Source organism: Chrysochloris asiatica, unplaced genomic scaffold (genome assembly GCF_000296735.1).
Source record: "Chrysochloris asiatica unplaced genomic scaffold, ChrAsi1.0 scaffold00122, whole genome shotgun sequence".
Lineage (NCBI taxonomy): Eukaryota > Metazoa > Chordata > Mammalia > Afrosoricida > Chrysochloridae > Chrysochloris > Chrysochloris asiatica.
The window spans coordinates 5,672,181-5,691,856 of NW_006408640.1; the positions used below are offsets into that span (position 1 = coordinate 5,672,181).

The window sequence follows — 19,676 nt, forward strand, 5'->3', positions numbered from 1 at the left end:
GGTGCCGACTCATAGCAACCCTGTACAGGGTTTCCATGGGTTTGAACCACCGACGTTATGGTTAGCAGTCCAGGTGCTTATCCTATAGCAGCACACAGAATCCTAATGACTTTGTGGGTACAACCCTTTGCCAAAGCTGGGTGCAGACAAATAGGAAAATTAGCACTGTTTCTATCCTGTAGCCACTTATTCCCTCCACAGTGCAAAGAATGCTCGTTTAGTCTGCCCAGAAACCTACAACTTGATCCAGGATGGCAGTGTTAGGTGACCCTGAATTGGAGCCCAGCTTTACAGAATTATTGAGGTACCTGAGCTAAGTCTATTCACCTCCCTCACTTCTAATCTCTTCATCCCCACGAATGATATGATGACAAAAAATGAGATGGCATGTATGAGTATGAGTGTACTAGTGTTAAGTGCGGCCTAGTCAATTTCAACTCATAGCAAATCTGGTTTCCAAGGCAAGGCTGGTTTCCAAGGCAAGGCTTGGGGTCAGCAGTCCAGTGCTAATCTACAGTGCCACACCAGGAGGTGCTAAACCCCTCCAGTTCTGATGGTGTGAGACGCGGGCCCTGGACCTAAGTGCTGTGGACTTCTGCCATGTCAGTACAACTATGGTCACTGTAACAGCAGGAAATGAAACTCCGAATCCCAAGGCCAGGAGTTCAGTGTCTGATCTTCTGAGAAGATGATTTTGTGCCCAGACTATCTGCTAGTGAAAGCCCATACCTCATGGCTGTGGTTCTAGAAGCATTTTAAAAACAGATCAGAAATCCCACTTTACCTTTTCAGTGCAGGTCTCCATGCTCAGCCGTATGACCTCTGCTTTGTTTTACACAAATATTTCACTGCTCACACTAACTGAGCTGAGAAAATGACCATCAGTTCAGGAGAGGAGAGATGCGTCAAACTGGACTCTCCCGGCTTTTAACAAATCTCTGGGGCAAATCAACCCCTCCAGGAGAGGACACACACTTCATTTGTGCTCCATTCAGCTCAGAAAGTTCATTCATTCAGGAAGTACTTACAGTATATCTACTAGACATGTATACAGAAATCAATCAGCATGTTACTTTTAAATAACCCCACTTTCCTAGAACTTTCAAAAGCACCTTTTAAATTTTTGTTAAATATAAGATTTACAGGAGATCTGAAAAGCCACACAAAGTTCTCTGTTGTTCACAAGAAGTTTGGAGTTTAAATGAAACTAAATTACATATTAGTGGAGACAGATTTTTAATCTTTTATAAATGAATTCATTTGGGAGGTAAGTGCTTGGGGCAGAAAAGCAGAGAGGTCCCGAGCCCCATCATTAACTCGACAGCCATTGTTTTTTCATTGTGTAAACTCTCCTAGATGATTGTATCTTCACTTTTGAAGCAGAGAAGTTCATGTCTATGTCTGAGAATGACCAGGATGTCAGGGCAACTGTTCCACTCTCTGCCACTTCAGGTGGGGCCAGCAAGGTATGGCAGTGGTGTGCATTGTGACCAGTACCCTAACCCCATTTACAGGGACACTTGCCAGTGGAGATGCTGGTGACTAGATGAAAGCCATGGTGGGGGAAGTGAGGACAAGGGGCAGAGTCACTTATACATTTCAGAAAGCTTTCTACTCAAAGTAAGAGGCCCACTGTGCCTTGAGTCTTTAACAGGGAGTCTACTGAAGATGTTCCCCCACAAATGGAACTAAGAGATTTGGATAAAGGTAGGATCTCTGAAAGGCATGTGGAGTCCAAGCCTTCCCCAGGGCCCTGGAGACTCTAGAGGCTCTAGGTGCTCCTCTGTATCCCTGTAAGCAGAAGGTTCCAAAACGCCAACCCAATTACGGTGATTTCTGGGAATCTTGAACTTTTACACATATCCCTCTTCCTCACTCTCTACAGCTCTATAAACCAGAACAATATGTCTCAACCTACTTAACCTTCACCTACTTCTTCATCAAGGGGCAGTTACAGAACAAGATTCCATGACAGCCTAAAAAGTGTCTGGTTTGTGGATTACCTGAGGATTGATCAACTTGTTCTTGTTCCTTAAAGAAAGAGACTACACAAACACCAGGAATTCTAACACAAGATTAGAAGCATGCAGTCATTTCTACTCAGCATCCATGCGCACTGCCACTAAGACTAAAGCAGTTTACAAAAGAAAGACAATTTTAGAAGCCCAGGGAGTATGCATCTCCTTAACAAAGGATCAGACTTGTTTGATCAGAGCGCTCAGAGCAGTGCATGGGGCACTTAGGGAGTCACCTTGGGGGAAGGCTGTCAGGAGGGAAGCTACCCCTTCATCTAAGATGGTAGAATCACAGTCTTGCTCAAACAGTAGGTGGCTGGATACCCATCTTATCTTGTAACCACAGACTTTCCCAAACTCTGCCAAGACTCTAGGGGAGGGATATAGATCTCAGATGATCACGCTGTATCCTAAGCTTAAGGATATCAAGCTCTGGTTTCAAGAGATCATCAGCTAGCTCCAGGAATGCAGAAGGTCAATTCAGACTTTCCACATGAAATTCTCCCTTATTCAGGCAGAGAATGCAAGCATGGTATGGAGGGGAGGACACACACAAGACCACCATCACCACCACCAGCAGCTGGAAAAGGCCTTGTCAAGCAGCAGAAATATATCAATGTTGGCATATATTCTTTGGCTTGCAAGCCTGCTATCTAAAGCAGTACCCCAAGCAGGCAGACTGCTCTTGTTCCTACCTTGCGCTGGGGCACGAGTTTCCTTTGACTTTTGGTTGTAGACCTGCAGGTCCCAAGGCGCTCCACTCCACCATTCTGCTGAACAGAAACTCCTCCTCTCAATAACGCCACAGACAGAGCAGAGCAAATTACACCCTCCCACAACTCCATGGTGCACCTCCAGAGCTAAGGGGCCGGGCTCCTTCCTGGTCTAAGACAATTGACTGCACTAACAGATGAATGAAACTTCAGGCAGTGCACTTCCCAATGGGACAGTCATCACTCTGAAAAGAAAAGGTCTTCACTGAGAAAGAATAAATTCAAAGTATGCTCTAAGCAGAGGAAAGTGTCAGCACCGTGCAATAGGATGACAGATTTAATTTTCCCTGGTATTAGTAAAAGGGTGTAAGAAAAAAGTTAATTACTGGTATTCTTGCTGTTGCTACCAGCTTGGCCCTCTTTGGATGGCACTCTGAAGATCAGTGAATTGGGGACTGGAGAAATCAAAGGGAGTCCTTAGATTTGAAGTTCACAAGAGGGCAGGGAGGGCACCAGGACTAAAGAGAGTTGCTCTAATTACTACCTGCTCGGAAAGTTCAGTGAGTTCATATCCCAATAAAGCCTCTGTTCTCTCTAACATCTAATAATATGGGCAACATATAGGGAAAAAAGAAGAAAGAATCTAATAAAACAACTTTTCAGAAAAGCGAAGAAAAGTTCTAAAGAGCAATCACAAATGTTCAAAAAAAAATTAACTAAGTAATTGATCTTACCATCTTTAGTTGGAACATTTTACTTTTATTAAAAACCATTTAAGATATTGTTCATCGTGTTCATTAAAAAGCAGCCAACACTCAAAAAAACCAGTGCCACAACACCTGACCTACTTTTCATTATGGTTCACACGAATCCCGTTTGTTTCACTCTTTGCTGAAGTAAATCAGCAGCTTATCACTGACAGAGAGAAGGAAAATTTTCATCTGCTGCAGGTTTTGAAAGAGTCCAAGTGTTTGGGCAGGTAATTTTTTAAAAAGAGTTTTAAAGGCAAAGGTAAAACTTTTTGAGAAAATTCAAGATGAAGTGATTTTCCTATTGTTGTTGTGCACTGTCGGTCAGTCAACTCCCACTCAGAGCCACCCTGTGTGACAGAACCCAGAGGAGACATTAATTTCTGCTTACCTGGTTCAATGTTTTCTTTTCTTTGTGCGTTTCCCGACTGCCTCTTCTTTTCAGGGAACTCTGAAATATATCCAAGTGGCATTCTGTTACTGAGAGCCAAGTCCTCAGTAGACTGACCCCATGGTTAGGGTAGACAAAAATTGATAGGCTCTTTCCTTTGCTAGAATAAAGAAACAACACAGGGCTAACATTTAAATGCCGATGAATACATTTGCTGAGGTTCTTGAATCATAAGAGACTTTAAATGCTACTTATTGCACTTGGGGTATTCTTTAATTATGTGTTCAATGAAAAAGAAGGATGAGTTTGGATAACTTAGGTTAGTAGAAAGAGGATAAGAAGAGAAAAGAACTGTTAAATATAGGTATACAATATTTCTGGAGATGTTTATCTTCCTAACTATATTTTATTTGGACTAATATAAAAATTAATTGATGCTTCCTGGTGCTTATAGGTAAGTGCCTAGATAAAAGAATGGTAAAGAAGTGAAAATGGAGGCCTGTATTTTTGTTGAAAACCTAATTTAGGTTGCAAAAACTCTGTTTGAATAAAAGCAAAACAAAGCCAACTGCTGCCAAGTACACTTCAACTCAGGGTGATCCCATGTGTCACAGTAGAACCAACTGAACTCAGAGTAGATGGCTGCTTTCTTGGTAGGAGATTAACAGGCCTTTCTTCTGAATTTACCTCTGAGGAGATTTGAACCGCCAGTCTTTCTTTTAGCAGCCAAGCACGTTGGCTGTTTGTACCCTCCAGGCACTCCTCATCATGAACAACCCATACCAATTCATAGGATCACCATGTCCATATTCTTGAGTTGGCTGTGGCTGTGTCCTGAAATGGGCTGGTTCATAACTAGCTGGCACGCATGACAGGTGCACCTTAGCTGTTCTAGGCAAGAAACTGAAACTGTGTCTGAAATACAAATGTCTGAAATAAAATTACAGGAGTCAGGACAGTTTCTGATAATGCAAAGTGTGAAGACAGAAAAAAAATGACAAGAGGAAAACAGGAAAAAGCATCCTTGTGGAAAAAAAGGGAGACTGAAAAGAGATATTTAACCCTAAGCAAGTTGGAAGAAAATCTGGAGAATATGGCTTTGTTGAGCAGGACTCTGTGGCCCGTTCTTGGCATGGCTCTCTGCCAAGGGGATTGTCCCCAGTGTCCACCACCTCCCTCCTGCACTGGTCCCCAGTGTCTGCACCCTGGATCCTCTGCTTGGTTTCTCTGCACCTGCTCCACACAAACTAGTATGGAAAAGAGGCTGTTGTGCAAATCACTTATATCACAGCTGGACTCTAAGTTAACTAAGTTATTACTGTTTACTTAAATTTTAAGCTTTACACACTTTCAGAATGCCAGTTAGATGGAATTTCAGATGAAGCAATGATTAAAACCTACTGTGTACTGTGTCATTCCAATGATCAGTTGAGGATTAGAACATTGTAATTCATAAGAGTGTTTTGGGGCGGGGAGGTGGGGGTAAGGAGGTAGAGTTAGAATATGGCTGGGTCTAGCCTAGGCCTAAGGAGCTCTGGTAGCATAGTGATTACAAATTGGGTTGTGAACCTTAAGGTCAGCAGTTCGAAACTACCAGCTGTTCCGCGGGGGGTGGGGGTGGGGTGGGTAATGAGGCTTTCTGCTCCCATAAAGATTTACAGCCTCAGAAAACCTATACAGTGTTCACTATGAGTTGGAACCAACTCCATGGCACATAACCACCATGACCAGGCCAGGCCTAGGGTTTTGTGTAGTATTAGAGTTATGGTTAGGATAAGGGTAGGAATTGGTCTAGGGATCAGAGCAGGGTTTGGTCTAGCTTTGTTGTTGTTGTTATGTGCCGTGGAGTCGGTCCCGACTCATAGTGACCCTGTACAGGGTTTCCAAGGCTGTAAATCTTTACGGGAGCAGAAAGCCTCATCTTTCTCCCGCAGAAGAGCTGGTAGTTTCGAACTGCTGACCCTGCGGTTTGCAGTCTTATTCGTAACCACTACGCTACCAGAGGTCCAACTTTAGGTTTATTTTTATTCTTGAAATCCACTTAATTTCCTCTTCATTTGGAAGTTCTGTAATTACACTCCTCCCTCTTTTTATTTGGTGGATTTTGTTTTTTATTGTTGCAAACTGGTAACTCTGGTTCTCTATTTTCAGGCTTGTAGGTTTGTTTGACCTGGGATACTTCAGTATCTGGGTTGCGTTCTGGGTTACACGGCATGTATGTTTATCTCAGGTTGTTGTCTGCTGTGACTTGTTCTCGGTCCTAAGAACTCCCTTTAGTATTTTTTGTAAGGTTGGTCTGGATTTACAAATGATTTTAGTTTTATCTGGAGATAAACTTTCACTATAATATTCGGGGAACAATTTTTCTGGATCCATGATTCTTGATTGGCAATTTTTTCTTTCAGAGATTTATATATGTCATCCCATGGTCTTCTTGCTTGCCTGGTTTCTGCTAAGAAATCAGAGATTTAGTCTTACTGGTTTTTCCCTTTGTAAGCAACTTTTTAAATTTTCCCAAGCTGCACTCAAGTTTCTTTCCCTGTTTTTGCTTTTGAAGAATGTGATTAAAATATGTCTTGGTGATTTTCTTTCAGGGTCTATCTGTTTGGAGTTCATTCAGCTTCTTGAATGTATATCTTTTCATCTTTTATGATGTTAGGGAAGTTTTCCTCCAACAATTTTCTTTGTGGTGTTTTTTGGCCTCTTCCCGTTCTGGAATTCTGATGACACACAAGTTAGTTATCCTCATGATGTCACACAAAATTCTTAGGTTTCCATCAAAATTTTGTTGTTATTGTTCTTTTTTCTGATTACGCTTCTAACACGAATTTTAGAAATTTAACAAAAAAGAGATTTATCTTCAAGCTCACCAATTCAGTCTTCCATTGATTCAATTCTACTTCTCTACTCCTTCAATGTATGATCTAGTTCTGAAATCTTAGTACTACTCTTCTGGATTTCTACTTGCTGTTTTTGTATGGTTTCTAATTTTTCATTTGTGGTTAGTGAATCTTCCTTCAATTCTAAAGCATGCTCTGCATATAATCTAGCTTCTCAGGTATTTACTCAGTATACAGATTGAATAAGTATGTTGAAATAATACAGCCTTGGCACATACCATTCCTGATTTTAAACCATTCAGTATCCTCTTGTTCTGTTAGAGTGACTGCCTCTTGGTCTATGTACAGATTCCTCCTAAGTACAATGAAGTGTTCGGGAATACCCATTCTTCACAATGTTATAGATAGCCATACCTTGTAATGATCCACAGAGTTAAATAGTTGCATACTCAATAAAGTACAAGTAGACATCTTTCTAGTAGTCTCTGCTTTCAGACAAGACAAGATCCATCTTCCGTCAGCAATGACATACCTAGTTCCACGTCCTTGTCTAAATCCTGCTTGAGTCTCTGGAAGTTCCCTTTCAATGTACTATTGCAGCCACTTTTGAATTATCTTCAGCAAACTTTTACTTACATGAGATATTAATGATATTGTTTAGTGATTTCTGCCTTCCGTTGGGTCACCTCTCTCTTTGGAATGAGCACAAATATGGATCTCTTCCAATCATTTGGCCAGGTTAGCTGTCTTCTAGATTTCTTGACAAAGATGAGTGAATGCCTCCAGTGCTGCATCAGTTTGTTTAAAGATTTCCAGTTGTATTTCATCGATTCCTGGAGACTTGCTTTTCACCAATGCCTTCAGAGCAGCTTGGACTTCAGTACCACTGATTCTTGATCATGTGCTGCTACCTCATGAAATGGTTGGACATCGACCATTCCTTTTTGGTACAGTGCCTCTGTATACTCCTTCCATCTTCTAACGTGATTACTAGTCATTGAAACAGCATAGTATCATCTGTTTACGCACATGGTCTTCATGGGTTGGTACACACATCTCATAGGAAGGCAATGTGGGCCTTCAAAAGCGTACGCTGGGACCCAGTAGTTCCACCTCCAGGAGCATACGTAAGAAAGCATGCGGAGACAGGTGCAAAGACTGCTATGCTATGTGTGGCTGCTCAACACAGTCTCTGGTACAGCAGTAATAAGCACTGTGAAGGTATTAAGTGATATTTTTGAGGAATATTTAAGGATGCAGGAAATGCTCATAATACAGGTTATAAACAGCATGCATTCTATAATCCCAATTTTTGTTAAAATACATAATACACATATTGTTGCTAAGTTTCATTGAGTCGTTTCTGACCCACGGCGACCCTATAGAGGGTTTCCTAGGAGCGACTGGTGAGCTTGAACCACCAAACTTGTAGTTTAAACTGACTTTGCAGTCTAGCGCATTAATCCACAGCACCACACCAGGATTCCACATACACATATATAGATATATAATTCTAGAAAAGAGGACTGGAGGAATCTATCACAGAATGTTAATAGTGATCATTGTCAGATGATAGGGTTATGGGCAATTTTAAATTTCTTCTTTGTGGCTCTCATAGCAGAGTCCATAGGAGGACAGGAGGAGGAGGACACCACTCTTCCCTAGGTAGAACACAGTGGTGCTTCATCAGAAGTTATATGCTTGCTTCTCTCCTTGGGTCTCTTTGCCATAGGTTGAGACTATTTTTATTGGCCTGGTCCTTCAAGCATAATATTACATATAGAGCTGACTAAAAAGACCAGGAAGCCCCCCTGACAGGGGAACAGTAGGTACCCAGTGATGCTGCAAATCCTTGGACACACAGCACCGTGGCAAAGGAGAAGGGTGCCATAAAGGTAGCACTGCCAACAGGTGGCACATCACCTCCCACTGGTTCCTGCATTGGGCACAGCGTTCAGGGACCCTAGGTGCAGGGCAATCTGTGTGAGCATGACCCATGCCCAGCTCTCTCCCATGGATGACTGAGAGATCCAGTGGAGAGTCTCTTCCAAAAAATAATTAAGAGAATGGGTAAATGTAGATGATCAAATAAACAGAACACAGCTGGGAGAACTGCCAGCTGATAAGTGGTACTCTTGCTTTTTTAATCTGGTCAACTGCCAGCAAATCAGCTCTAAGTTCCTATTGAACAGGAAAAAAATTGTGAGTCTAAATTGAATCTATCTAAGGCTGATACATTTGCTAAGTAATGAACGTGATTAAATTAAATATGAAGCCAGGCAATTATTTGGACTTTCCTAACAATTCTTCTTAAGGTTTCCTATTTTAAGTTAGCCTGTGCCTTCCAAGTACTTTAAAAAAAAACTGGCAGGATCTCAATTGCTGAAGTGTTTCCGAGATAAACTTTGGGCTTAAAATTTAGGTTAGTAGCAAAGGAGGTGAACACAAATAAAAACCAAGTCAATTCCAAATGACAATAAAAAAACCCCACAAAAAACACAAATAAAAACCAAGTCAATTCTAGATCATAGTAGCTGTCTTAGTTCCCTAGCGCTGCTGTAACAGAAATACCACAAGTGGATGGTTAACAAACAAATTTCTTCTTTCACAATTTGTTGTCGTTGTTGTTGTTAAGTGAGATAAAAGGTGCTTGTTATAGGTCACATCCCAGGGAAATTCCCCTAGCATCACATCAGGGCTCTGATGATCAGATCAGATCATGATGATGTGATAACGGTGACTGACTTATCACATCAAATCACATCAAGGAAATCATCATATAGCTGCCACATTATGTCATTACATAACTGCTAAATCACTTGGCCAGCCAAGTTGGAAAATCTTTTGGGGGCACAATTCAACCCATGACAATGACCATCTAAAACAGAGTAGAACAACCTTGTAGCGTTTCCAAGCCTGGATATATACTACTAAGCTTTCTTCTGTAGAGCAGCTAGTGGGTTGGAACCACCAGACTTTCGGTTAATAGCTTTTAACCATTTCACCAGGGGCCTTAATCTAGACTGCAAGGTCGGTGGTTCAAACCCACCAGACGCTCCTTGGAAACCCTAGACAGGGCCGCCATGCAGAACCAACTTGATGGAACCAACTTGACGGCACTTAACAGCAACACCACCACCCCCATCAAGTAGACCTTCTGAGGTTGTAAATCTTTACAGAATCAGACTGCTACATCTTTCCCTCAAGGAGTGGATAATGGGTCCTAACCACAGACCTGTCTGTCAATTAGCAGCTCAACTCAACCCATTACACCGTGAGGTCTCCGTTCCCACTGCCATCGAGTCAATCCCAACTGACAGCAACCCTACATAGGCATTCTGAGACCGTAAACCTTTATGGGAGCAGACAGCGTCACCTTTCTCCCACAAAGCAGCTGGTGGGTTTGAAACTGTAACCCACACTGCCATCAAGACTTCTTCTTGTTGTTAAGGGCTTTCTAGTTGGTTCTGATTCATAGTGACTTTGAATAGGATTTCTGAAGAGTAGCTGATAGATTTGAACCATTGACCTTGCAGTTAGCAGTCCAGTGCTTATCCTACAGTGCCACACCAGGGCATCTTTGTTTTGTTGTTAAGTGTTGTCGCATTGGTTCCGACTCATAGCGTCACTGGTACGGAGTTTCTGAGGAGCAGCTGGTGAGTTTGAACCCCCAACATTGTGATTCTCAGTCCAGTGCTTACACTACAGCACCTGGTTGGATAGTTCGTTATGTGCCAGGGAGTCAGTTCCGACTCACAGAGACCCTGAATAGGGTTTTTGAGGCTATACATTTTTACAGGAACAGAAAGCCTCATCTTTTTCCCGTGAAACAGCTGGTAGCGTCAAACTGTTGACCTTGTGGTTAGCAGCTCTGAGCTCCCTTTACAGTGCCTGTTGTTGTTGTTAAGTACTGCAGACTCGGTTCCAACTCATAGGAAACCCTGTACAGGGTTTCCGAGGCTGTAAATCTTTACGGGAGCAGAAAGCCTCATCTTTCTCCCACAGAACAGCTGGTAGTTTTGAACTGCCGACCTTGAGGTTAGCAGCCTGATTCATAACCACTACGCTACCAGAGCTCCTTCGGGATGAAGAAGTAGGGATAGATGTGAAAGAATGATTTTCAGAATTTTTACAGATTTCCTTATCATTCAGAAAATGATTTTGGACTGAGTTACAGTCCATATCATATACAATCTGATCAAGAAAATGAAGGTGTATGGGTCTTTTTCCTTTTAGGAAAAAGTTAACAAGATTTGTTAGCCATATTAAAATTCATTCAAGCTCGCTGGCAACTGCGTTGGTCTACATTTGAGTGGAAGTGGGGGAAAGTCAGTAAAGAAGATAAGGGCTGAGTCTGACCACATTCCATAGACTCCTATCGACCCTGAGAGGAGAGAGAGAAGAGGAAGAGCTGGTTGGTCTCAAGTTTGAGGAGACTTGGGAACTCCTGAGGCTCATGGACATTGGCTAGAACTCCTGAGCCCATAGACAGATGGCTAGAGCTGAAAGTGAAGTATCCAACTGATACAAAGGGGAAGACATACAAGAACACCCAAACTTGCAGATAGTACCCATTTGACCTAGATTCAATGGCTTGATGACCAGAGCTCAACTACAGGAAGATAAAGAAATTTGATAAAGGAAGCAAGTATAAATTGCTACAATTTGATGAACTTGACCTATACTTACTTTCTCCTAGGTATCCAGGATTGATGTTGTTGTTGTTGTTAAGTGCCATCGAGTTGATTCCGACCCATGGCAACCCTGTATAGGGTTTCCAAGGAGGGAGGGGCAATTTAGACAATGGTTACCTAAAATGGGATGGTTATAAAGGCACAAAGTGACTGGCTGACAAATTTTCCAAAGGGAGTTTAGTTTCAGAGTGTCCGGGGGAAGGGAGAATCCCCACTGAATAGTTTCCTGCTTGTCTAAATAGGTCTGGTGATAGGAGATAGAGAAAGGATTCTTTCGATTCAACAGTAATTGTTATCATGAGTAACTGTAATTGTCACAACTGTAATGGTAGATGTTTTATAACATAAAGGGGTGGAGTAGTTAATCTTATATTCCAGGAACAGAGGACCCTAGGACCATCAAGGGAAAAGAGCATGAGTGGAATGTGGGACCCTATCTAGAGAAGCAGCGACACCAGAGATGGAAGCAGAGATGAGGACACGGAGAGAGAGAGCAGCTGAGGACTCTAGACTCATGGAAAGAGAAAGGCTGTGTGCTGGTGGCCAGGAGCTGACTTGTAGAATATGTGCCCTTTGGTTGTTTAAATTATTATATATTCCTGAGTGTTTTTGTGTACATCAAAACAAACAAAGACACAAAAACCAGAGGGAAGAGAAGCAAATACTGTTAAATGATGATGCATGGAGGGGCTTGTAATAATTGCAATGAAACAAAATACGATAAGATGAGTGCAAATTGATGTTCTCCCATGTAAACTATCACTCAATTCACAATAAAAGGTTTTTTTTTAAAATTCACTTAAATGTCAGAAGATTAGAAGGATAAGAATTATGAACTTCTACCTCAAATAAGAAGCACTAGATCTTAACTGGAAGGTCTCCTTCCTCTCTTCACATGTCTCTTTTAAGGACCTAAGAACACTAGCGTCCTTCATTCCACATACCTGTAAGTCTGTTACACACAGTTACATTGCAAGACTCTGATATTCATAACCCTCGACTCTCAGATTCAGTAAACCCTCCATCATCACAAGAGTAACAAACTCTTCTTCCATATCTCCATTTAAGAGGTCAATGGAGACACTCACAACTACCATTTATTGGACAGTTAACAATGCAAAGCATAATGCTAAACTCTTTCTTTGTTGTCGTGTTACTTGTTATAGAATCAACTCCGACTTATGGTGACCCCACACACAACAGACTGAAATGCTGCCCGACATTGCACCATCTTCACAACTGTTGGTATGCTTGAGTCTACTGTTGTAGCATGTATTCTGAATGCCTCCCAGTCAATGGGGCTCATCTTCCAGGGCTACACTGGAAAGTGCTCTGTTGTGGTTCAGACGGTTTTTATTGGTTAATTTTCAGAAACAGTTTACCAAACCTTTCTTTCTTGTCTGTCTTAATCTGAAGTTCTGCTGAAACCTATCCACCGTAGGTGTGTTGACATTTGAAATACCTGCAGCATCACAGCTACACTCAAGCTACCATAGTATGACAAAATGACAAGAGCCCTAAAAGTGTATTACTACTAATGGTTAACAGGCAATAAAAGGAGAACACAAAAGTCATAAGTCAGGCAATATTTCAAGGTCCCCCAAAATTGATGATGGATCCAAACCTATGTCCACTCCAGAGCTACAACCTGTCACTGCCTGCCTGCCCACAAGGTTGACGGCAGTGGCCTCCAACAGCTCAATCTCCAAAAGCTTGGTTGGATTATTTTTGTTTTCTCTGTGTTTCTGAGACCCGAATTGCTGTGTTTTCTTATCCAAAAAATCTCTATCTTTCTTCAGCAAAATACTTGAAGCCTATTATACAACTGGCTGCAAATCACTCACTATATTTACTTGGTACCTCAGAGCTATGAAATAATATTTGTTGGCACTAAAGTGATTTCTGAAAAGAACTGAGCTGCATACAGTACAAGTCCTTATTTGGAAAAGACAGAACACTATTACCAGAGGACAAAATATCACAAAGTAAATGAGGAGAAAAGAAGAAAAGTTCCACTGAGATTGTGGCAGAAGAAAAGTGCAGTCAAAGAAGTGAGAGGGAGCTCTGGACTGGCCACTACTGAGACAGGGAGGAAAGGTAAAGGGGGCAAACAATGCGTCACAAGCTCATGTCTGTGTCCACAGGCCCATGGGGACAGCAGAGACCTGCAGCACACCCACCATGATAACAATGGGATGCCACCGCCATGCAAATCTGGAGAATGTGGTGCCCATTTGCTTCGAAATATGCAGGTGATTCATTTTATAACGGGATAGACATAAATCCTGAAGCCTAGTTGTTGTAAAGCTTGGACTGACACAATTATTGCAACAGATCTATCAAGGGGCCTGGAGCTAGCACAAGACCAGGCAGTATCTTGTTCAGTTATTCATGGGTCACCAGGAGTCCGAGCTGGTCTGGCAACCACCACCACCACCACCACCACCACCAAAATGACTGGAAAACTGAGGGCCAAAACTAATGGGGGTATAAATAAGCATCACAACACAGAAGAATGGATTAACACATCACAAAACATACTGTGGTGTCGTAGGATAAGCAGTCAACCTCAAGGTCAGTTTGAAATATAAGGCTGGTGGTTCAAATTCACCAGATGCTTCTCAGAAACCACATACAGGGTTGCTAGCAATCAGAACCAACTCAGCAGCATTTAACAACAACAACAAAAGATGAGAAAGTAAATTAGTAAATTATTATCAATATACAGGAAGAAGAAAAAGGGAAAATCATGACCTCCATAAGACCATGGGATGACTACACCAAAACCACAGTGACCTATCCCAGTATTTCAGCAGTCTCAACTCTGCATGTGTATATACATACATGCAGGTATGCAACAAGACCACCAGACAGAATACCAAATACTGCACATACCATGTTTCAGAGCTCCTACCTGGTGTGGCGCTGCAGGATAATGAGCTGTACTTCCAGGTACAACCGCAACGTTGGCAGTTCAAACCCACCAGCTGCTCTTCAGAAATCCTACAGAGGGTTGCTATGGGTCAGAACCAACTGGACAGCACTTAATAACAACAACAACCTACTGACTTGACTTAGTAGGGATCCCGAAGTGCTCCTAAGTACTTGAAAATGTATGGGAATGATGCCATATGCCTGTCAGAGCTATGATTTGTATTATTACTATCATATTTTTTAAAACCGTCCATTCCAAACACCACTGGTCTACTGAAAGGAAATATACTAGCCCATCTAGAGAGGCAAATTATTTCTTAGTCTAATGTTGTTGTTGTGTAGTGACGTCGAGTCAGTTACGACCCATAGCGACCCTGTATAGGGTTTCCAAGGAGCAGCTGGTGAGCTTGAACTGCCGACCTTGCAGTTCAAACGGCTTTACAGTCTGGCGCATTAACCCACAGCGCCACAGAAATAGCACAAAAGAGGGAAAAGTGTTTGGAAAACCAAGACAATACTAAACATAATACTAATTAGTGAGCTATAAAAATGTTGTCCACTTGGAGAAAAACATGGAAAAGAACTCAAATTCTTAAAAAGTCCAAATTTACTTGACCAGTTATAACCCAGACAATAACCCAGAGATACTCCATAATCCTCCAACGAGAGTTACCCACTGATGTCACTTTTTAGCTAAAATAAAATAAAGGACATTAACAGTGAGTACTATCCACCGTACTCTAAAATAAGGGGGCAGGGAAATCAGATTACTGGAAATGAAACACTAATGAAATTAATGAAAACGTTGACACACTGTGAAACATATAACCAATTTCACTGGAAAATTTGTGCACTAATTGTTAAATATGAATAGAATTTGCTGTGTAAGCTTTCACCAAAACACAATAAAGGTTTATTTAAAGAAGAAAATGCTGCTTTCTTTTCAGAGGAAATTAATCACTTTTCTTCACAAGCATCTTACATGAGAAAATATTTAGTATGGCATTTTTCTAGTCTTCAAATAATACAGCACATGAAAGAGTTCTGAGTGACTTTGAGCCTGATCTGCCTTTACACCCTCTAGACTCTCTAATGTGACTTTTTTTTTTTTTTATGTGTGTTGTTTTGTGCCATGGAGTCGGTTCTGACTCATAGCAACCCTGTCCAGGGTTTCTGAGGCTGTAAATCTTTACGGGAGCAGAAAGCCTCATTTTTCTCCTGCGGAACAGCTGGTATTTTTGAACTACTGACCCTGAGGTTAGCAGCCTGATTCATAACCACTATGCTACCAGATATGTATGTATATATAAAGACAAGTTTGTACTATAGAAATGGCTCACAGTTGTAGAGTCCCACGCCCAGGTTAGCTGACCCAAGATCAGCAACAGTGGACAGGCAGACAGGAGTCCCAAGTCCTCAGTGGAAAACAAGAGCAAGCTTTTCCTGAATGTTCCATTATATTGGGAGCAGGCCACACCCCCAAGGAAGCATCCTTTCAACTGATTGGCTGCTCATAGCCAATCATCACAGAATTAACTATGCTTGTATTAGGTTTCACCATGGGGAGAACTACACATTTCAACTGCCAAAAAACTAGAAATCCTACCCAGTCAAATTGACACAAAACCATAACTATAACAATCCACCTCTTGTCAAGTTGGCACCTATAGACCATATGCCTAATCTTTAAATAGGAAAATTGTGAAGTCATGCTTGTACCTAACATGATATAAACCAAAACATGTATAACCAAAACTAGACTGGCCTTGTTTACATCTTATCAAATGTAACTATGAACATCATGCACACATTTGTCAAAGCTGGACAAACACAGACATGATATGTGCATTTCAATATATGTAAATTACAGAAGTTGAAACAAAAGGCTCTAGCGAATGATGTGTGTTTAGGAGGAAGTGAATTGGCATCTATAATGCATTTTCAAGAGCATTAAAAAAATAAGATGAGGTAACAGAAGGATGGATGACAGAGATGGAATATAGCAGGTATAGTAAAACATCAAGATGAATCTGTAAAATTCTTTCAGCTCTGTTGTATGTTTGAAAATGTCACACTAAAATATTGGGAGGAAAAACATATACACAAGTTTTCAATTTCACTAAATACATTTAAAGTAATATTGGACAGCCATGAAAATTTTGCTATTGTTGTTAAGTGCCATAGAGTTGATTCTGACTTACAGAGACACTGTCTAAGGTTTCTGAGGAGCGGCAGGTCAGTATGAATCATCAACCTTATGGTACAAACCCACCTTATGGCCTAGTGCATGATCCTACAGCACTACACCAGGACTCCATTAAACATTATGACAATAAAAATTTTAAAATAGGAAAATTTTCACCAAAAGCCAATCTTTTTTAAAAATACGAGATAAAAATAGGCATTTAATATAATGTCAATAAGATAAATTATTTTTTATCTTTAAAGTGTTTGGAAGCAAATACACAAAAATGCTAACAATGAGTTTTGAATTATGAATGACCATTTTCTTCTCTGAGGCTTGGCATGGCACTGGACTAGTAATTACAAGGTCAGTGGTTCAATTCTATCAGTTGCTCCTCAGAAAGCCTACACAGGGTTGCTAAGAGTTGGAAATGACTCAAAGGCACTTAACAAAAACAATATACAGAGATCCTGTAGAGAGTTTCCAAGGAACCGCCAACCTTGCAGTTCAAACAGACCTTGTGGTCCAGTACCGCTCTTATAGAGCCACACAAGGATCTATACACACACACACACACACACACATATATATGTTGTTATTAACTACCTAGGACTAGGTTCTGACTCAGTGACCCTACACAGGGTTTCGGAGGCTGTAAATCTATACTGGAGCAGAATGCCTCAACTTTCTCCCGCATTAACAGCTGATAGTTTCGAACTGCTGACCTTCAGGTTGGCAGCACACTACGGGTCGTAACCACTACGCTACCAGAGCTCCTATATATCTATATAGATATAGATATACACACACACATATATGGAGTCCTGGTATGGTGCTGTGAGCTAATGCACTGGACTGCAAGGTTGGTTTGAACTGCAAGGTCAAGAGTTCAAACTCACCAGCCACTCCCCAAAAACTATACATGGTCACTATGGGTTGGAACTGCCTCAAAAGCACTTAACAACAACAACAACGATACATCAGAAAAGAAGGTTATCTTTTTTTTTTCTTTTTGGTCTTAAGAAATTAATTTTATCACAGTTTTGTCTTTAAGTGCATTGAAGTCAGTTCTGACTCATAGCAACCCTATATAGGGTTTCCAAGGCACGGCTGGTGCATTTGAACCACCAATCCTGTAGTTTAGAGCGATCCTGTAAATCTAAATTTAGAGTGTTGACTCTTGAGGGAAGGTCCTTGTCTCTTTTCAGGTTCTTTTCCTCAGTTCTTTCGAGAACATGTGGCATATATTTTCTCTTCTATTGTGTTTGTTTATTCAAGCTGCTCTTTTTGTATCTCAAGAAACAGACTTAAGATACATCCCATGCTAACAGAGAACCCATTCCCAAATGGGAATTTAACCTCAGGCATAAAACCAAAAACCAAACTCACTGCTATCCAGTTGGCTCTGACTAGTGGTAACCCTGTGGGACAGAGTAGAACTGCCCCCAGAAGGTTTCCAAGGCTGCGAGTCTTTACAGAAGCTGCTAGTGGGTTCGAACTTGCTGACCTTTTGGTTCGCATCCAAGCACTTTAACCACTGCACCACCAAAGCTCCTAACCACAGTTACAGGGGCTCAGATTTACAACATACAGTTTGGGGAGACACAATTCAATCTATAACAGTTTGGGGAAACTTCACAAAGGAAAATATATACAGCACATTATATCAAATTCTCGTAGGATTCACACATTGATTATTCATATCACATTGACATGCTGGATGGATGTGCCATCTGTTTTTTCTGCACTTAATTCTGATCTTTTTTGTTTTTTTCTCGTGGTATTTCCCTTCTCTCTCTCTCTTTTTAAATGTTTTATTGTGAATTATGTGATCATTTACAAGGGAGAACATTAGTTTTACATTCATCCTATCATATATGGTTTCATTGCCATGGTTACAATCCCCTCAATGCATCATCAACCAACCAAAGGGTGTATCCTATAAGCCGGCCCCTCCCCCACCCTCCCTGGTCAACAGCACACAGCCTCTCTCCCTTTCTGGGTCTAAAGTCCCCAGCTGCTCCATTGCTCCACTTCATCATCTCTGCCTCCATCTCAGGGATCACTGCTTCTCTGGGTAGTGTCCTGCTCTCCGCTCTTCTCCCTTCTTGGTCCCAGGGACCTCCGCTCCTAGACTGCAAAGTTAATCACTCCCCTCCTTGCTACAAAACATCTACCTTTACATATACAACACTCACAATCAGTCCTGATAGCAATTATTCACCTATCCTCATTTCATCAGTCCCACCTAGACAGATTAGATACTACTCAATGGAGTTTCTACCTTGCTACACGCCCTCTGGATCTAGGTTCCCTCTTGAAAGCTTGTAAGCCAGTCACTTCTTGCCTTTGTAGCCCCCATCCCCATTTTGGGTAGCCAATGTCCAAGTTGCCCATCCCTGTCTACTCTGTGTATGGAGGGGGTGGGAATGATCCTTGAGGTAAAGATTTGTCCCTCTTTTGAGCTACTGCATCCATAGGTATAGGTCAAGTTCATCAAATTGTATCAGATTACCCTTTTTTTCTTCTTCATTCTTCTTCTAGTTGAGCTCTGATCATCTAGTCATTGAAGCCAGGTCAAGTGGGTATTATCTGCAAGTGTGGGTGTTCTTGTGCATATGTCCTCTCTTCTTATCAGCTGGACGCTTCACTCTGCACTCTAGTCTTCTGTGGAATTGTCACTGACTCTGGGCCCAAGAGTCCCCAGGTCTTGCCAAACTGCGGGCCAACCAGGTCTCCACCTAGGTTCACAGGAGTCTATTGAATGTTGTAGGGCTTAGCTTGCAGCTTCATTGTTGTTTTCCCCTCACTTCCGCTTATCAGTGATGAACATGGTCACCAATCAGAGTGTGTATTCCCACTGAATCTTAGTCTTGGAAGAGGGTTTACTCTGAAGGAACCCAACCCCTTGCCTTGATGTTTCCTGGGCGAGCAACTTGCTTGTTCTTATAGTAATTAGTCTGCCTATATTGTTTTGTATTTTTCCTGTCAGTCTTTCTTTCAAGAAGTATCTTCTGGAAGAGAACAAACAAGATGGCAGATTGGGTGGACATGTACCAAAGAGCTCTGCCAACAACAACACAGAATACCTGACCAAGCAGGCTCAGGGGATGGTCCCAGAACTCTGAACCACATATAAAGGAATATTTAGAAGG

The 19,676-nt window shown here is 41.6% G+C and overlaps 1 protein-coding gene across 1 annotated transcript in view; it reads right to left on the reverse strand.

The window, feature by feature from the left end:
- Positions 1 to 19,676, reverse strand: part of SOGA2 (SOGA family member 2) — a 183,060-nt gene that overhangs the window by 63,503 nt on the left and 99,881 nt on the right. Inside the window, exon 4 of the mRNA XM_006868701.1 lies at positions 3,869 to 3,928. Coding sequence (XP_006868763.1) covers positions 3,869 to 3,928 — 60 coding nt within the window. The remainder of the gene's footprint in view (positions 1 to 3,868; positions 3,929 to 19,676) is intronic.